This window comes from Dermacentor variabilis, chromosome 1 (assembly GCF_050947875.1).
Source record: "Dermacentor variabilis isolate Ectoservices chromosome 1, ASM5094787v1, whole genome shotgun sequence".
Taxonomy (NCBI): Eukaryota; Metazoa; Arthropoda; class Arachnida; order Ixodida; family Ixodidae; genus Dermacentor; species Dermacentor variabilis.
Window position 1 is genome coordinate 180,067,753 of NC_134568.1, and position 19,380 is coordinate 180,087,132.

At 45.7% G+C, this 19,380-nt stretch overlaps 1 protein-coding gene across 1 annotated transcript in view; it reads left to right on the forward strand.

The window, feature by feature from the left end:
* Positions 1–19,380, forward strand: part of LOC142588573 (MAM and LDL-receptor class A domain-containing protein 1-like) — a 273,168-nt gene that overhangs the window by 193,450 nt on the left and 60,338 nt on the right. Inside the window, exons 67-71 of the mRNA XM_075700413.1 lie at positions 297–3,974; positions 7,718–8,575; positions 12,182–12,462; positions 14,141–14,263; positions 14,375–18,615. Of these exons, the coding sequence (XP_075556528.1) occupies positions 297–3,974; positions 7,718–8,575; positions 12,182–12,462; positions 14,141–14,263; positions 14,375–18,615 (9,181 nt within the window). The remainder of the gene's footprint in view (positions 1–296; positions 3,975–7,717; positions 8,576–12,181; positions 12,463–14,140; positions 14,264–14,374; positions 18,616–19,380) is intronic.

The window sequence follows — 19,380 nt, forward strand, 5'->3', positions numbered from 1 at the left end:
TTAAATTTGTAGCATCTTACAAAAATATGCGCCCTGAACTACGATGGAGCAATTCTTAAAACGTGCCTGCTTTCAACTGCTTTAACGGGAGTAGCTCGTCGTTAATTTTGCTCTGTGCTTTATTTCTGAAAGTTCGCGAATATATTTTTTTCCCTTATCGTCGTCTTTTCAGCACTTGAGATACTTGTTTAGTCTTTTTCTGGTCAAAGAGTGAAAGTATCTGTTTTCTTTAGTAAAAGACGTTGATGTCTGCTTGTCTTGGCTTAAACTAACCTTTTGTGCTTCTCTTTTCTCAGGGACATACGTGTACTTGGATGGCAGAACAAGAAGAGACGAGAAAATTTACACTGGCATACTCAAATCTCAGCGCTGGACTGGAAGCAGCGCTTACTGCTTTTCCGTCTGGCTCCACATGGGTGGCACAGACGTTGAGCCTAGCACCGGCTCAGTACGCGTGATCGTTGCCTACGTCAACGAGTACGGCAGAGAAAAACGGGAATCCGTTATAGTGGTCACGGGAAACCAAGAGAAGCGATGGCACCAAAAGAAGGTTACGATCGGTCCTGTTAGCAGTTCCACTGCGGAATTTGTGGAATTTAGTGTTCTTATTGCTGGAACAACTGGAGGGTCCCAAGGAGGAAACATCGCTATAGATGACATCAATATGAGCCATGGTCCTTGTCACGAAAGCTTGGAAACGAAGTTCCTATGCCACGACGGCATTACCCTTGTGAACATTTCTCAGGTGTGCGATTTTAATGAGGATTGCCCGGTAAGCGGTGATGATGAACAACTGTGTGGACAGTGCGACTTTGATGTTGACACGTGTGGCTGGTTCAGTGAACATGATTCTTCTAGTTGGAACTGGACGATAGCCAAAGATGTCGAAGTCAACTCACCTCTACCGCGAACGGACCGAAATATGGGGGATGCACATGGCGGTTATGTTTATACTGCCTGGCGGGATCACGTCATCGAAGCAGAAAAACTTCTGCACAGCCCTAATAATACGTACCGCCTAAAGCGCTCCGGAAAAGACTGTACCCTGTCCTTTTGGTATTTCATCTCTGGGTATTCCGCTGAGCTCATTGTGCACAAGTACATTCTTGACCACGACGTTATACTATGGTTAGTCGAAAAAGGAGGAGGAAATGTATGGACGAAGGGGCAAGCAACAATTGGGCGCAGCCAATCGGAATTTTCTCTGGCCTTCGAGGCTGATTCCCGGATGTCAACATCGAAAACGTTTATTGCTGTTGACACCGTTAGCTTTGAAGACTGTGCTTTGCCAACCTCTTCCCCTGGGAACTGCACTGAATCGCACGATTTTATGTGTCCAGAAAGCAATGTTTGCATCAGAAGAAGCCAGCTGTGCGATCATGTCGACGATTGTGGTGACGGCTCAGACGAAGCCGCGGATATCTGCCAGAATTACACAAGTTGCACATATGAGCCAGGAGCTGATCCCTGTGCCTGGCAGTCCGTGAGACCAGAACACAAGGCACAGTCCCTTGTGTGGAGCATCTATACTGTGCCATACTTAAAGTTCGATCGAAACACGGGCCCGCACACAGATCACACGATGGGCGGTCTCGGTGCGGGCCGCGTACTTTTGCTTCGACCCTCGGAACGGGGCCATTTTAACAGCACGGCTTTTTACAGGAGTCCCAATTACGTCACCGATAATGAAGGCTGCTCAGTGACGTTTCACTACTTCATTCACGGCCAGGACGTTGGCGGGATTGCTCTTTTTGCTCAGTACCAGAACTACACAGAAAAGTCGCAATGGGAGAGTCTCTACGAAATCAAGGGGCCGAGGGACCAAAGTTGGATTCGAGCTTCAGCCGTTCTTTATAGCAATAAACCGTTTTGCTTTGTCATCGAGGGATCACTAGGTGTTGGCTACGCATCTGACATAGCAATAGATGACATTTCCGTCAGCCCCGGCTGCATGTCGTACAATGGCACGCTTCCTAATCCAGCTCCTCCGCCCATGCCAAAATGCAGGCATTTTCAATTCGCATGCAGAGATGGCGGGTGCATTCCAGACCAGCAAGTGTGTGACTTTGAGGTAGATTGCGCGGATGGCTCAGACGAGGAAATGTGTGGACCATGCAACTTTGAAAATGGCACTTGTGGATGGATTGACGTAAGTAGAGGAGCAAACGGATGGCAAATAATGCAAGCCAAAGATCTAGCAGAACCAGAGACTGACCACTCTACGCAGAGCGGAGTCGGTCACCTGGTGGCTTTAAAGGCCCAAAGGAGTTCTTCCAAGGCGGCCATGCTACTTAGCCCAATGCTTCCACCTTCTTCATCGCGATGCTCAGTGAGCTTCTGGTACTACTACAACGACAACCTGGCCGCTGTAAAGCTCAACGTACTTTATGTCTTGTCAGAAAATACCAGTGCGGTACTTGCTGAAGTTACTCCGTCCATCGGATGGACAAAAACTGTGTTGGGGGTTCCACGACGAGAAACAAGAGACGCAAATATTGCATTCAACGCTAGCATAATGAAGTTGAACAGAATGCCGAACATTGGCATTGATGACATATCTTTCTTAAACTGCCGTCCTAACTCGGTACTGATAGATTGCTCATTTGACCAAGTGATTAACAGCAACAGTTTCTGCCATTGGCAGAACACCAGGAATGAAAGTGAAGCGTGGAAAGTTGTGTTTCCAAGAAATAACTATGATGGCGTAGGCCCTACCGCTGACCACACAAGTGGTCGGGGTGGCTATGCCATATTTTATTCGAACGGTACAGTGACAACAAGTATTGCTTCTCTTGAAAGTGCCGAAGTTCGGCCATCGGAAAACAACGTGAGCTGCTTAACCTTCTGGTATTCTATGAACAGTGGCAATGAACTCAGCTTGGTTATAGAAGCAAAATCCGCCCGAAATTCAGCCGTCAAATTTGCCAAGCAAAGTGCTGACACGTCCGGGTGGAATTTTGGGGAACTTCTAGTTTCACTTCAGGAACATTACACATTCACAATTTCCGCAGTGTTATCCAGCAAAGCAATAAAGGGAGCATTCATTGCAATTGATGATGTCACATTGTCAGAAGGTCCATGTCGTCGAGAAGGTTTCTGTGATTTTGAAACAGATTTTTGTAACTGGAAGCTTGAAAAGCAAGGGCTCAGCGATGGCTGGAAACAAATTTCGGCGGCGACGGACACTGTGGTTGGTCCGACCCACGACCACACTCTGGGTACTGCTTACGGTCACTACGCTTTAGTTGTTCCTAGACGTCAAGGAGATAGAGCCTCATTGTATTCACCAGTCCTGGAGAAGTCACGCTACCGTTGCCTTCGATATTGGTTCAACATGGCTGGCAATGGTGCTGGGACGCTTTCAGTTTACCAGCGGCTAAACGGATCATCTAGCACTGATGACCTGAAACCTGCATGGAGTCGTTCTGGAGATCAAATGGGAGCTTGGCGTCGAGGTCATGTCACACTGCGTAATCTGCTTCGATACCAGGTGGTCATTGAGGCGTTCACAACGACAGCAAATACAAGTGGTTACTCGCATATTGCTCTAGACGACGTGGAGTTCAGCTTCGAGCCATGTGAAGACACAGTTACATGCACTTTCGAGAGTGATGCCTGTGGTTGGCTCAGCGACACAAACAGCTCGAGGATGGCTTGGATAAGAACGACTGGTTATAATGGTGTGGCCATAGGAGGACCAGACGTAGACGTGACTACGTCGAGTTCTTACGGAAGTTACATGCTGGCAAAGGTCGGTAACACAAATGGACGTACTGAAATAATTTTGCTGTCTGACTATGTGGATGTTCAGCGACAAAACAGTTACTGCTTTTCTCTATGGTACATTTTCTATGATACTACAAACTCTTCACTCCTGGTCAAGAGTGCCAAAGATGGCGATACGAACTCTGAGCTTTTGTTGAACTTGACTGATGGACAGACTTGGGCAAAGGAAGAGGTCGTAGTGCTGACAGGTACGCTAATGTCGACGTGAGTTTCTTGTTCTAGTAAATTTTAACGCACTTGTTTGTTGCGAATTTGATGATTTGAATTGAACGAGCGACTGTGTTACTATACGTCTGCGCGAGCTGTCACCATGGTATCTCTACGCATCTAAGCTTGACTGTTGTAAGTCCGCCTTCTAAGCCGCGGACTGACTTGCGTGAAAACCGCGATTCCTCCGTTTCGCAGTATTTAAGATAATCGTAATAGTAATCATCAACACACCCTCAATATGTCCATTCTGCCGAAGCAGCGCAGATGACGGGACAGATGAAAACAGACAGGGCATTGCGCTGACATCTGACAAAGGACAGGACAGCGCACGCCCCGGCCAGTTTTCACCCGTCCCGTCGTCTGCGCCGTTTCGCCATAGTGTAGATCAACCAACTAGTCCAGCTCAGAACCCTTGCGCTGATTATGTGCGCTGCATAAAAGAGTGCCTTCCACAGACCATTCCAATTAGCGGTGCTACACGTGCGCCGTTCGCGTCCAACTCATACGTAATCACGAATTTCTTAGTCTCCACCCTTCCGCGGTAGCCTAGCGGCTATGGCGTTGCCTTGCTAAGCTCGAAGTCCCGGATAGTATTCCGGTAGCGGTGACCGCATCTCGATGGGGGAGAAATGGAAATACACTCATTTACTTAGATTTCGGTGTGCGTTAAAGAACCCCAGGTTGCCAAAGTTATTCCGGATTCCCCTACTACGGGGTACCTCAATCAGATCGTGGTGTTGGGACCAAAACCTCGGAATTTCTTTTTATACTCTCATCGCTCGATCTGATGCTCCGCCGCAGGCCATTATCTACTTAACTTTCCTAAGTATCGATTATTTTACTTCAGCTTACCATCGGTTGATACTCCTACAGATTTCATATTTTCTCGAGTTGCCTAGTGTAGAACGCCAAGCTATTTTTTACTATGTAGTCCGTATTCATCATCATCATCAGCCTAGTTACGCCCACTGCAGGGCAAAGGCCTCTCCCATACTTCTCCAACTACCCCGGTCATGTACTAATTGTGGCCATGTTGTCCCTGCAAACGTCTTAATGTCATCCGCCCACCTAACTTTCTGCCGCCCCCTGCTACGCATCCCTTCCCTTGGAATCCAGTCCGTAACCCTTAGTGACCATCGGTTATCTTCCCTCCTCATTACATGTCCGGCCCATGCCCATTTCTTTTTCTTGATTTCAACTAAGATGTCGTTTACCCGCGTTTGTTGCCTCACCCAATCTGCTCTTTTCTTATCCCTTAACGTCACACCCATCATTCTTCTTTCCATAGCTCGTTGCGTCGTCCTCAATTTCAGCAGAACCCTTTTCGTAAGCCTCCAGGTTTCTGCCCCATATGTGAGTACTGGTAACACACAGCTGTTATACACTTTCCTTTTGAGGGATAGTGGCAACCTGCTGTTCATGATTTGAGAATGCCTGCCAAACGCACCCCAGCCCATTCTTATTCTTCTGGTTATTTCAGTCTCATGATCCGGATCCGTGGTCACTACCTGCCCTAAGTAGATATATTCCCTTACCCCTTCCAGTGCTTCGCTACCTATCGTAAACTGCTGTTCTCTTCCGAGCCTGTTAAACATTACTTTAGTTTTCTGCAGATTAATTTTCAGACCCACCCTTCTGCTTTGCCTCTCCAGGTCAGTGAGCATGCATTGCAATTGGTCTCCTGAGTTACTAAGCAAGGCAATATCATCAGCGAATCGCAAGTTGCTAAGGTATTCTCCATCAACTTTTATCCCCAATTCTTCCCACTCCAGGCCTCTGAATACCTCCTGTAAACATGCTGTGAATAGCATTGGAGATATCGTATCTCCCTGTCTGATGCCTTTCTTTATAGGGATTTTGTTGCTTTCTTTGTGGAGGACTACGGTGGCTGTGGAGCCGCTATAGATATCTTCCAGTATCTTTACATATGGCTCATCTACACGCTGATTCCGTAATGCCTCCATGACTGCTGAGGTTTCGACTGAATCAAACGCTTTCTCGTAATCAATGAAAGCTATATATAAGGGTTGGTTATATTCTGCACATTTCTCTATCACTTGATTGATAGTGTGAATATGGTCTATTGTTGAGTAGCCTTTACGGAATCCTGCCTGGTCCTTTGGGTGACAGAAGTCTAAGGTGTTCCTGATTCTATTTGCGATTACCTTAGTAAATACTTTGTAGGCAACGGACAGTAAGCTGATCGGTCTATAATTTTTCAAGTCTTTGGCGTCCCCTTTCTTATGGATTAGGATTATGTTAGCGTTCTTCCAAGATTCCGGTACGCTCGAGGTTATGAGGCATTGCGTATACAGGGTGGCCAGTTTCTCTAGAACAATCTGACCACCATACTTCAACAAATCTGCTGTTACCTGATCCTCCCCAGCTGCCTTCCCCCTTTGCATAGCTCCTAAGGCTTTCTTTACTTCTTCTGGCGTTACCTGTGGGATTTCGAATTCTTCTAGGCTATTCTCTCTTCCACTATCGTCGTGGGTGCCACTGGTACTGTATAAATCTCTATAGAACTCCTCAGCCACTTGAACTATCTCATCCATATTAGTAACGATATTGCCGGCTTTGTCTCTTAACGCACACATCTGATTCTTGCCTATTCCTAGTTTCTTCTTCACTGTTTTTAGGCTTCCTCCGTTCCTGAGAGCCTGTTCAATTCTATCCATATTATAGTTCCTGATGTCCGCTGTCTTACGCATGTTGATTAACTTAGAAGGTTCTGCCGGTTCTATTCTAGCTGTAGGGTTAGAGGCTTTCATACATTGGCGTTTCTTGATCAGATCTTTCGTCTCCTGCGATAGCTTACTGGTTTCCTGTCTAACGGAGTTACCACCGACTTCTATTGCGCACTTCTTAATGGTTCCCATGAGATAGTCGTTCATTGCTTCAACACTAAGGTCCTCTTCCTGAGTTAAAGCCGAATACCTGTTCTGTAGCTTGATCCGGAATTCCTCTAGTTTCCCTCTTACCGCTAACTAATTGATTGGCTTCTTGTGTACCAGTTTCTTCCGTTCCCTCCTCAAGTCTAGGCTAATTCGAGTTCTTACTATCCTATGGTCACTGCAGCGTACCTTGCCGAGCACGTCTACATCTTGTATGATGCCGGGGTTCGCGCAGAGTATGAAGTCGATTTCAATTCTAGTCTCACCGTTCGGGCTCCTCCACGTCCACTTTTGGCTAACCCCCTTGCGGAAGAAGGTATTCATTATCCGCATATTATTCTGTTCTGCAAATTCTACTAATAACCCTCCCCTGCTATTCCTAGAGCCTTTGCCATATTGCCCCACTGACTTGTCTCCAGCCTGCTTCTTGCCTACCTTGGCATTGAAGTCGGCCATCAGTGTAGTGTATTTTGTTTTGACTTTACCCATTGCCGATTCCACGTCTTCATAAAAGCTTTCGACTTCCTGGTCATCATGACTGCATGTAGGGGCATAGACTTGTACCACCTTCAATTTGTACCTCTTATTAAGTTTCACAACAAGACCTGCCACCCTCTCGTTAATGCTATAGAATTCCTGTATGTTACCAGCTATTTCCTTATTAATCAGGAATCCGACTCCTAGTTCTCGTCTTACTTCCCTACTATTCCTTATAATTTAGGTTGCATTAATTATCGCACTGTGTCAGTTTCTTTACAAGCTTGTCAGTCCCGAAAGTACAGTTCCGGAGACTAATAGATGTGAAAAAATTTTCTTTTTTCTCGCAGGTGAAGAATACCAGAGGAGCTTTCAAATAATTGCGCAATCTGACAGGAAAGCTAACCAGTCCGCTCTATCAGGAATCGCCATAGATGAAGTAGAATTCTTTTATGGAAGCTGTAAAGACGGCAGAAGTCCATCAACTGTTGAAAAATCTTCACTACGCTACCCTCCTCACCCTCTTGACTGCGACTTCGAGCAAAATGACTGCGCATGGACGAATGGCACTACAAGCGGTACTAGTGTCTGGTTGCGTAAGCTTTCCATCGGCCGCGGTAATCTTGGACCTTCACTACCAGAAACTGACCACACGACAAAGTCTGTTTACGGAAGCTTTGCTTATCTGGACTTCGCGTCTACTGTAACGTTTGAGCAACTATCAAATGATAATGCTATACTGGAGAGTGAATTTCCGCTCCACGTAGACCGAGACGGTGCGTGCCTGAAGTTCTGGTTCTTTGCGCTTGGCGAAACTGTTGCGCCATTGACCCTTCGAGAAAGAGATGCGGTAACGCGGGCCTCACGTGTGGCATGGACGAACGTTGGTTCAAAAGGACCCCAATGGAACTACGCACGTGTGCATTTCGAGGGTGACAGTGCTGTGTTCTTGAGCTTTGAGGCGTCAAAGGTTCAAGGTGGCTATACGGCTCTCGACGACATTGCAGTGAACGTTGGTCCATGCCCTACGCCACCACTGTGTGACTTTGAAGCTGATGACTGCGGCTGGCGCGCCAGGGATGGCAGCGCACAGCTTCACTGGGAGAGACTTACTGCTCGGGACGCTATTGGGAGCAAGGATCACACCTTCGGCTCTGAAAGCGGGCACGTTCTCGCCGTGAATACGTCGAAACAAGGGGCAGAGAAAGGTGAGAAGAGTTATTGATAACGATTTAGCACGGCCAAAAGCAGACAACCATGTTATGCTCTTTGAATGCCGTCATTTTGTACGAAGGTGGTCGTGGGTCGCGACTGAAGCGATGCAGCTTCAATGCTAGACGGACATAAATGCGTGCGGGAAATGTAGAGAGTATCACGAGGGCGAAAAGGAAGCTTGCTGTCTAGAATACCTAAATATTTCAATTTGATAACAAACATAGCCCAAAATATACGTTCCTGTAATCATAAAATAACCGCTGCAAACAGTACACTTTAATATCATCATTGATAAGCTTACATAAAATACGAATCATTTATAGAACTCCTTTACAGTAAACCAATTGGGTATGAATTAATGTAATGACTGCAAAACTTCTTTTGAATGCGGGAGGGTACTGCAGTGTTGTACAAAGAGCCTGTTTAGATCAATAATACATGAATCGAACTTAAATACACCAATAAATTATCCCGTGAATAAGCCTCGGAACGCAATAGGGTATATTGACTCTTTAAATACATGCTAGTAGAAAATATTTAGAGACGCCTGCAACTGGGAAACCTTAGCAATTGAGGGCAATCGAACTCTCCATCGGGATAAAGAAAAATATTTAATTGGCAAAGAATGTATTGCGAAGGAATTGTACATGCGGTAAGCTATTTAGCATTACGGTAAGGCAGTTTCCTTTGTCTCCACTTTGCCTCTCTATCGGCCTTTTTTATAATAAATTATCTCTCTTTCTGTACAGTTTATTTGTTGTTGGAAGAATTTATTGGTACATCAGCTGCTAGGTTGTGTCAGAAAGGACAATGTAATGTTGCGTTAAATTACCCCGTAGATTACTCATGACTGCTCGTCGTGCTAGATCAGTGGCTGCGGCTGAGCACTGTACGCCGTGGGTTGAATTCTCGGCGGCGGCCGCATTTCGCTGTGGGCGAGATGCAAATAATCATGCGTAACGAGTATTTTTTGGGCATTAAGAAACTACAGGTGGTCATACTTAATCCACAGGGCTCTACTACGGCGTTTAACGTAGCGCCCGCGTGGATTTAGGGCTTTTACTCCATACAATCAAATCATTTGCGTGCTGTACGTTTATGTTGACTATATTATGCACGCGTGTGTCACACAGCACTAACAGTCACACAAACTAAACTTCAAGCAACGTTATATATAGTATAATTGCTTGGACGAGGAATCGAACGTTACTAGTTGCCGCTTTTACACCATCCGTAAAGGAAAAATCGCATATTGTATGCGCATCCGGAGTTATTCTGTGTAAAAGGAAGCCAAATTTCGGTGTTTCTTGCACCAAAAGTCTCAGGTGAAGATGCGAGTGCTTGAAGGAACTAGAAGACGTTGGCATAACGGTTACGCCTCCACTTGTAAATCTGTGCGTTTCTGGCGCTTGCGTGTTGAATCCTTCACGCGTGCCGCCCTTGATTGTTCCTTAGCCTTTCTTTTCTTGTCGTCACAGAATCTCGGACGTTCGCGTTGACCTTTTTTTTTACTTCCGGGGAATACATATGCTTCGCCACTGGCGTAATGTTCACTTAAACTTTGGATATACATCTCTTGTGCGTGTCCCTCTTTCTTTCATTCACTGAAACATAGCTGGTGTATGTTGTCTATGTCTGCCTTGTCCACCGCAGCGTGGGGTCCGCACGCATCGTCGTCAGGCATTGCATCGAGTTAGCCCTTACAAGCAGACAAATGCCGCAAGGAGCACTATTCTCTCAAATTAGATGACTCAGATTCGATAACAACTGAAGTGCATCTATTTATTTACTTATGTATGTATTATTGTGATAGCAACTATATGGACACTCTAGGCATATTTTAGCCGTAGTCATCGACGTCGCGTGAAGCTCCAGATATATTTAGGTATATGCATGCTATAAGCTTATCCGTGCCGTTTATGCAGATTATATTGCTACACTATTCAATCACACAAGTAGATGATACCAGATGTTACGTTCTTGACCAAATTATTCCTCAGAATTTTGAGGATGGCCGCCCACAAACAAATGTCATCAAACATATCATTCACAGCATTCATACCATTCATGCCTTTTATCCTAAATCTTTCTCAGGCTAATAAACATTAAAAGTGCAAAACAATAACACTGGTCAAACCTGAAGGTGATGTAAGTTTACTGCCGTGGCTCTTTACGGGCAGCGTAGTGGCGCCTGTGCGATGCCATTACAGGCCCTACACGGCGTGTTAAAGCTTTCAAGGTGCCAGAAATTTTGGCGCACCCCTTTATAGTTAGAACATCGCCCGAGAAGTTCAAACGCAACGTTAAACCTTGCTATCCCAGTCAGTGCATCGCCCTTTGGGCGAAATTGCCAATTTTTATTTAAAATGACACTTCGTTCTTGGCTATCGTGAGGCACGTAGTCAGCCATTGAATTCTTATGGTTCTGCGCCAATATCTATTGTAGGTGCGTACACCAAGAGTTTGTTCATGAATGCCATGGCCATCCTATGACGTGCCTCCCTACTGTGCTTATGTGCCTGCAAAGTCATCGAGGTTTCTCATAACAGGATTGTTTGAATTAGATGTTTGCTATGTCAGCTTTATGCCATAGTAAATACAAGTGTTCACTCTAGATTGATGGCTATGGTTACGTTAGGGGGAGGTTTACCGTAGACGAAAATGGTGTGATGGTGTCTACTGTTAAAGCTTGAAAGTAAAGCAGGGTGCCGGTTCGGGTTAGTTGGTTGGACATAGTTAAACTAATAAGACTGTTATTTTAAGTGACTCCCTCGGAGCTCTCGGTCGGTTTTCGAGCGCCAACGCTTATTCACCTCTTTTACGTTAAGTACTTTAGGTGGCCCACCAAGTCACATCTGAGGAAAGAACAGTTATGTCACAGTTGATACTATCACACATTGGTATCTCAGGAAACGAGTCAACTCATGCTCTGGCGATGTTAGCGCACAACCTTGACTTCATTGACGATGCTTTATGCAAATTTGATGACACTTGGCTGCTTATACGCCACCACCTACAGAGCTCACAGCCGGATGAAGGTGTCTCCAAGGGACACTACGCAACACCAATCTCTGGTCGTGCTTTAACTCGCCGCAGTAGTTCTCTATTGCTCAAATTACGCATTGGTTGTGTTAATGCTACACATCGCCTTCACCGACAAAGACGTACGCCGAGCTATTCGTGCCTTTACCTTCATTACCTATTCGTGACTTTACCTTCATTACTCCTTTCTTTAGTGTCCTTTGCAGTAGCTGTTCTACCTCCATCCTTTTGTTTTATCGTCTTTCCTTTTTCATGCTTTGCCGTGCCTGCTGCCCTTCGATGCGCGTGGTGACAGCTATGCACGCTAGGTTCGCTTGAACATGAATCTTTTGGGGGCAAAGAGCTTGACAAAGAACCGCAGAATGGACGCTATGAAAGCTAAGGAATATAAATAAAACATCTTCTTGAGGATAATGTTGGATGTTTTTCCTTGTCCATGTGAACATTTATGCTTGCAGAGTAGTCGGCTTAGGATCCCGATGGCCATGCTGCTGATGCTAAGCTTGCTAGTCAACAAACATCCTGTGCCTTATGCTAACACTTCTCGTACATTGCAGGTGCAACAGTCACAGTATTTAGCGAAACACAAGAAGCTAGGAGCAGCGGATGTGCTCGGTTTTGGTACCAGTTAAGCAGTGGACACAAGCTGTCACTGGGCACAAGTCAAGGAGGAACACTAAGACCCGAAGCCATATTCAGAAAGAGTCAGTTACACGGAAGTGGTGTATGGAATTCAGCTCAGGTCAGCCTAAAATACAGTCCAACAATGCCATTCGAGTATTACCTGCAAGTTACGTTGGATTCAAAGGGAGGAGTCGCTGCAGTGGATGACTTCCAGGTAAGCAAACGACGCGCTGGTTTCTTATCTCGTTAGAGTAATGTTGTCTCATCTTTGTCATATACAGATTGCTTAGCTCAAAACGCCCGTTTTCCCAATTTCAGCCTAGAAAGAAAAAAAAGAAACCTTGCCCCTGTGCGTTAGACGAACGGTGACAAGCAAGTCGAACTACACAAAACTTGTGTAAGGCCGGAATGTAAAAACAAAGAAAATAAATATAACATAACGGCTCATCGCCTAGAACTGCTACTGAATAACTTGAAAATAGAAATTTCAGGTCTCTTTGGCATAGGGCGGCTCCTACTTATGGGCTCTTCCTCGTAAATCGCGGCTTGAGATGCAGGCTACCGAGCTTGCGCTAGAAAGATGAAGATTCATAATGCAAAAAAGAGGTGAGGCATGCAGACAGGACACAAGAGTAGAGAAGTGGACGACACAAACGCTGACTATCAACTGAAGGGAGCACTGAGGCGAAAAAAGAAAGAGGACACAGAACTCATCTGCGGAAGCTCAGGAATGGTATCACCACGTGTCAGTTGGGTACACGTGCCGGTTAAAAATTAAATTATGGGGTTTTACGTGCCAAAACCACTTTCTGATTATGAGGCACGCCGTAGTGGGGGACTCCAGAAATTTAGACCACCTGGGGTTCTTTAACGTGCACCTAAATTTAAGTACACGGGGTTTTCGCATTTCGTCCCCATCGAAGTGCGGCTGCTGTGGCCGGGATTCGATCCCGCGACCTCGTGCACAGCAGCCCAACACCATAGCCACTGAGCAACCACGGCGGGTACATGTTCCAGTCTACGCGAGAGACCACTGTTAAGGCACTTAATCTCTTCCTTATGTAAAGTAATCGAAGGCTGACGTACGCATGCACTTCCACCATTATAGATATGCCACGCCTATACCATAAGACGCGTATCTTCATTCTTATGCCTGTACAATATTGCGCATTCATCTAACTCTGGCGTGCAGTTACAATCTTGGCAATGTAGGGAAAGATGAGAAGGTGACACGAACCAGTGAAAACACTAAGTATAGCATGTTATAGCAAGTAAACTTTTGCCGGTTGAAGCATATCGGTAGCACATAAAACAACGCTCAAGAGGCTTCATAGACCAGTGCCATCACTAAGTACAGCCCATTCTCACGGGAGGGGAGGAAAGCGCGAGAGGCATTGGGAAGAACGCGCGTGTCACCGCTTTCCTCTCCCTTACGATGCACATCGCAGCGCCCCTGCAACATCGCTGTAGAGCGTGTATAACTTTCTGCCGTGAATAAAACGTTATAAGAGGAGTTTCCGAAAAGTGCTTTAGCTGTTAACATGGCCGCCTTCAAAACACTTCAGTGGAGACTAAGAGTTGGTGACGATGATTTCGTTGCATGTGACAAACGAATGTTAAATGTAGGATGGCTTGGAGCAAATGTTTTTTATATATTCATTAGGCGTATGTAATTTGACGTGACGTGCTAATGTTGCGTACATGCCTGTTGCCACTTTGTATTTTAGCTGTACATATAAATATTTCTGCAAATGATAACACAACAGCACTTTGTGGTACAGAGTACTTTCAAGTTTCTGCTAATTTTCTGAAGTCATTAAAGGATGACTAGTGATACGCGGCGAAAGCAGATTGAAAACAGAATGATCGCATTTTTTTCTTTTCGATTGCAGCTCCTCAGTCACTGCTCAAATCTGGGCTCTTGTGATTTTGAAACAGACTTCTGCCTTTGGGAAAACGAGCCAGTGTCTTCCGGGTCAGCTTTGTGGGGCAGATTCACCGGTCGATCTCACATGGTGAGTGATTTATGGATAACACATGTCATACCTATTTTGAAAAGGCAGTAAATACGCTTCCTGTTGCGATGTGTTGCATACCTACAGTTTTTCTTCGTCTTTTCTGTGCAGGTTGGGCCAGAGGTGGACCACACATTTAGTGAGTCATTCGGCACTTACGTGGCCATTAAGAACAACCTCAACAGCAGCGATCTTCCATCTGCTCTTGTTTCTCCTCATCTGTCAAAATGTGACATCTGCTTCAGTTTTTGGTCTTACCACGTTGGATCTGTGCCGCACATGCTGAATCTATTTCTTAGAACAGAATCAGGAGACGATGCTATTGAATACTCGGCCACTGCTGATGTGAGCGGCCGATGGGTGAAAGCTCAAACAAACATCTCAACAAGTGCGGCAGAGTGTCGCATCGGCTTCAGTCTGACTTTTCCTGCTTTCCGTTCTGCCCTCCTGGCATTAGACGATTTTATTGTTGTTACTGGGCGCTGCAAGCCTTTGGAAGACACAAATCACCCTGAATTCAGCTGTGACAACGAGACAAAGCACCTGACACGTGATCGGATATGCAACTTCGAAAATGAATGTGCTGATGGCGAAGATGAGCAGTATTGCGGTACTGCGTGCAGCTTCGAATCTAAAGACACATGTTACTGGAAAGTGAGTGGTACGGGAGCGCAATGGTCTCTTGAACAGGCGAGGAACAACAGCTTAGCCGAGCCAACACAAGACCACACCACAGGGACAAAAGATGGTAGCTTTCTCCGCTTCAGAATTAAATCTGCCTACGATAACGAACGCTCCGCTGTGATCGTTAGCCCAAACCTCATTGACGCATCTCCCACCTGCACGCTTGGATTTTGGTACTACTCCACTCTTACATCACAACGCGCAATTATTAAGGTGGCGTACGGGTTCCTTTCTAAACTAAGACTACAAGACACGACGATACTTTTAATGAGTGGACACAATGGAACTCTCGAGCGGAAAAAATGGAGGTACGCGACGGCCCGGATAGGAAGAGTTTCGGAGCGATTTTCAGTAAAGTTCGTGGGAAACTTCAAGTCCTTTGACAAGACGTTTCTAATAGACGATGTCAAGTTCTCACACTGCAACAGGAACGAAGCTGTATGGGTAGCAGGAGCAGGAAAGTGTCCATCACGTTTCTTTAGTTGTGCCAATGGAAACTGTATCCCGAAAGAAACCGTATGTGATTTTAACGACGATTGCGGTGACCTGAGCGACGAGCGGTTGAGCCCCAGAGTTAAATGCACATCATTCCCTGCTCGTTGCGATTTTGAAGACAGTGTTTGTGATTGGAAACTAGAAGGTACAGCTTGGGGGCGGCGTCTAAATAAGAGAGATGAAAGCATGCTCATTAACGACGACCTCAGAGATCACACTACGAACTCACTGTACGGAAACTTCTTGCGATTGTCATTTGCAGATCAATCGCTTAAAAGTGGAATATTTTCTAGTCCAATTATAGCTGTGACAAAAGATGCTGAGTGCTCTTTACGTTTTTTCTATACATACCAAACAAGATTCACCCACTTGGACTACAGGCTGTATAGCCTCAGCGCCGGAAGCTTGGCAGTGTACGTTCGTTTTGATCTTCTCGGAGAAAAGCGCATTGTTTGGAAAACGTCTAATGTATTTGGGCAATACTACGAACGGAAAATAATTGCTCTGAAAAAATTTGAAGGCCCTATGCAAATTTTGATTGAGGCAACTACTGGTACCGACCTGAATGGAGCCTGGGCTATTGACGACATTTCGTTCACAGACGGCTGTGCCGTTTTATCTCTGGACTCCCTACCTGTACTAGCATCAGAGGCGACGACAAAGGCACCATACAGTTTATGCAGCTCTGAGGAATTTGCTTGCCCAGAACGAACATGTATTTCTTTATCTCGAGTCTGTGATTTTGTTGACGATTGTAAAGGTGGTGCTGACGAGGAGAACTGTGCAACCTGCAATTTTGACAGCAGCACCTGCGGCTGGCAAGATGTGAGCTCTGGCAGGTACTTGTGGGAACGGCTTCAAGCTGGCCGCAATAGTACCAATCCAAGTTCAGACGTTTCAGGCAAAGGATTCTTTCTGGGCGTTACCGCGGGGGATGGAGTCGTTTCTAGCAGTGCTGTTTTGAAATCGGTCCCGCATGGAGCTTCCAGTGGTTCGTGCTACTTAGAAATGTTTTACTATGCCAATAACGTGGTCCCAGGTACGGACATATTGAAGCTAAGTATTCTAGGAGAAAATTCATCGTCAGAAACAGTCCTGCTTGCGCTGCGATCGCCTGAAAGCGAAAAGTGGAGCAAAGTTTCTGTGGAAATTGGGCGCCGTGTGCGCAGGGGATGGTCGTTAAAGCTTGAGGCCACACCATCTACTCCACGAACTGCAATTGCTCTGGACGAAATCAGTTTAGTTAAGTGTGGCCGGTCTCCTCTTGGCAGCGACTGCGAGTCTAAAGGTGAGCTGTCTTGCAAAGAGCCTCGCGGCATTTGCTATAGCAGATCCCAGCTTTGCGATTGGAATCTAGACTGTCCGGATGGTTCAGACGAGTTAGACTGCAGCAGTTTTCCAGAAAGGTGCAACTTCGAGAATGGGATGTGTGGGTGGACAGAAGAACTCAATCAAGGCCATGCACGCTGGCGCGTCACCAGCGGCGATACACTATCAAATTACGATGAGCCTACATTCGATCACACACTTGGAAACTCCTCCGGGCATTTCCTGTTCCTTAGAAAAGAAAACCTTGAGAAAAGCCATGCCAGTTTGAAAAGTCTTCATTTCAAAAGAACAACGACGCGGAATTGTAGGCTTCGTTTTTGGTACGTGATTTCTGAGAACGCCGCACTGGACATCAATATTTTAGACTTGCAATCGAATGAGCTTCACAAAATACATCAACTCCGCGGAAACGACACTGTTTATGGGTGGCGAAAAGTTGATGCAAGTTTGTCTTGCCCAAATGACTTTCAAGTTGTTCTGAATGGATCGCCCGAAGGCAGTATTGCAATTGACGATGTCTCGTTCACACCAGACTGTTTCATCTCGCAGTCTTCTGTCGTGCCGACAGTTTCACCAGGAAATAAGTGCAATGATGAAACAGAATTCAGATGTAAGGACAACAGCTGTGTTTTGAAAGAACTGGTTTGTGATTTCAAACCAGATTGTCCGTTTGGCAGCGACGAAGCACAATGTCCTTCTTCATGCAGCTTTGAGCATGGAGACTGTGGTTGGAGCAGCCCAAATTTGCCTGAGAGAGTGAGCTGGCGTTCCTTGACAGCCATGGAAGCAACAGAGCGCATAAAAAACAGCCCCGCTTTAGACGTAACAAAAAATAGCTCTTCCGGTAGTTATCTCTTCTTCTACATGGCCCATGATGGCGACAAGATAGACGAACCAATAAGGATGCTCACCAAAACTTTCCAACAGTCTACTCCTGACTGTAAGATATCATTTTATCATTGGCTCACGATTCCTGTCATACATGTGCGACTACTAGTTATTGCTGATGGTTCTGAAGACACGTTATTGTGGGAACGCACATCCAATAAATTGGCCAAATCATGGACTTTCGAGTCAATTGGTGTTGGACGCCGAAGCGGCCGCTTTCGTCTCGCTTTTGAAGTTGACTCGCCATCCAGAGGCGGTGGGCTACACTTTGCTGTGGACGAAGTACATTTTGTAGATTGCGGCTACCCTAAAAATAATAAGTTCTCTGGTGAACCCTGCTCAAAGAAGGACGCATTTAGGTGTAAATCGCGAAAATTCTGCATCGCTAGCGAAAAGACATGTGACCTTTATGACGACTGCGGTGATGGAAGCGATGAAGTAGGATGTAAGAACCAAAGGGTGACTTTTGAGGATGAGAACACTGGCGTTCTTGCATTTGAAAATCCAAACAGAGAGGATAGCGAAGGCTCGTTACAGTTTGTACGTGGAAGGTCCCCGTTTCGAAAGAACCACGACACGGGACCGCTTTTTGATCACACAACATTCAACAGGTCTGGGGTGTACGTGGAGTTTGGTGGGGCCTTTCACGGTTTCAACAAGATAGCCACACTGTCTTCCCTCACTCTACTGCCCGGCAGCTGCCGCGTGTCCTTCCACTCGTATATGTTCGGTCGTCAAGTAAATTTGTTGACCCTCTATTTACGCTATTTCAAGAACAGCAGTAACTCCGCGAAGGAAGTCTGGCGCCAAGAGGGTTCAAAAGGAGACTTTTGGGAGCGTCACCATGTTGACGTGACTGAAGGGAGAGACCGACAGCTTGTGTTTCTGGTGCATTCTGGAAAAGGACCAGAAGACGTCATAGCCCTTGACGACATAAGCTTCGGCGAAGGCTGCAGGTGCGTTTTCTCTATAGTTTTCTTATATATTTCAAATTTGGTAGGAAAATAAAGGCAATAACATTTGCAAGCGCAATATACAGAACTTCAGCGCAAAGCGTCATGTTATACATGCTGTAAGAGGATAACCGGCGTCGTCCTTACATATTGTTGGATCCTGCTGCTATTTAAATTGAGTCGTCGCAAGGCTTCATAGCTCATATTAGATAGACTTAAGCTAAATTATTATTTTTGTGGCAGAGACCATATGATCTATAAAATGTCAAAATAGGCACCTTTACACACGTCACAGTGTTCGCACAATACGTGAATATGCATGTGCTGATTTTGAGTCTATATACAGGTTATGTAATAATCAAGCAAATATGATACAAATGTGTCCCATAAAGCAGACACAACTGTGTAAAAGGCATGTACACTATTCAGCGATTCATACGCGATACTCGGACCGTGTAGTGACCGGCGCTTCTTGAACTACCGGCGATCCCTGGGTTATCATTGAGGGGCAGAATGCAGCCACAACGCATGCCAAAGGCTTTCGCTTTCGTGTGATACAAAAATGCATCAGCTTGGTGTCCCCAGTGCCTACCGATCGCTTAAAACATACCGGCACTCACATGCTCCGAATATTGCGCTTCATTCGCTGAGCACGGTACAGAACACAACTTTAGTTTTAAAGATGTGACATTTTAGAAAGCACAGATAACAAAATGTAAGATTGCGCATTACGAAAACATAGACGCAGGATATAAATGGGCAGTGTAA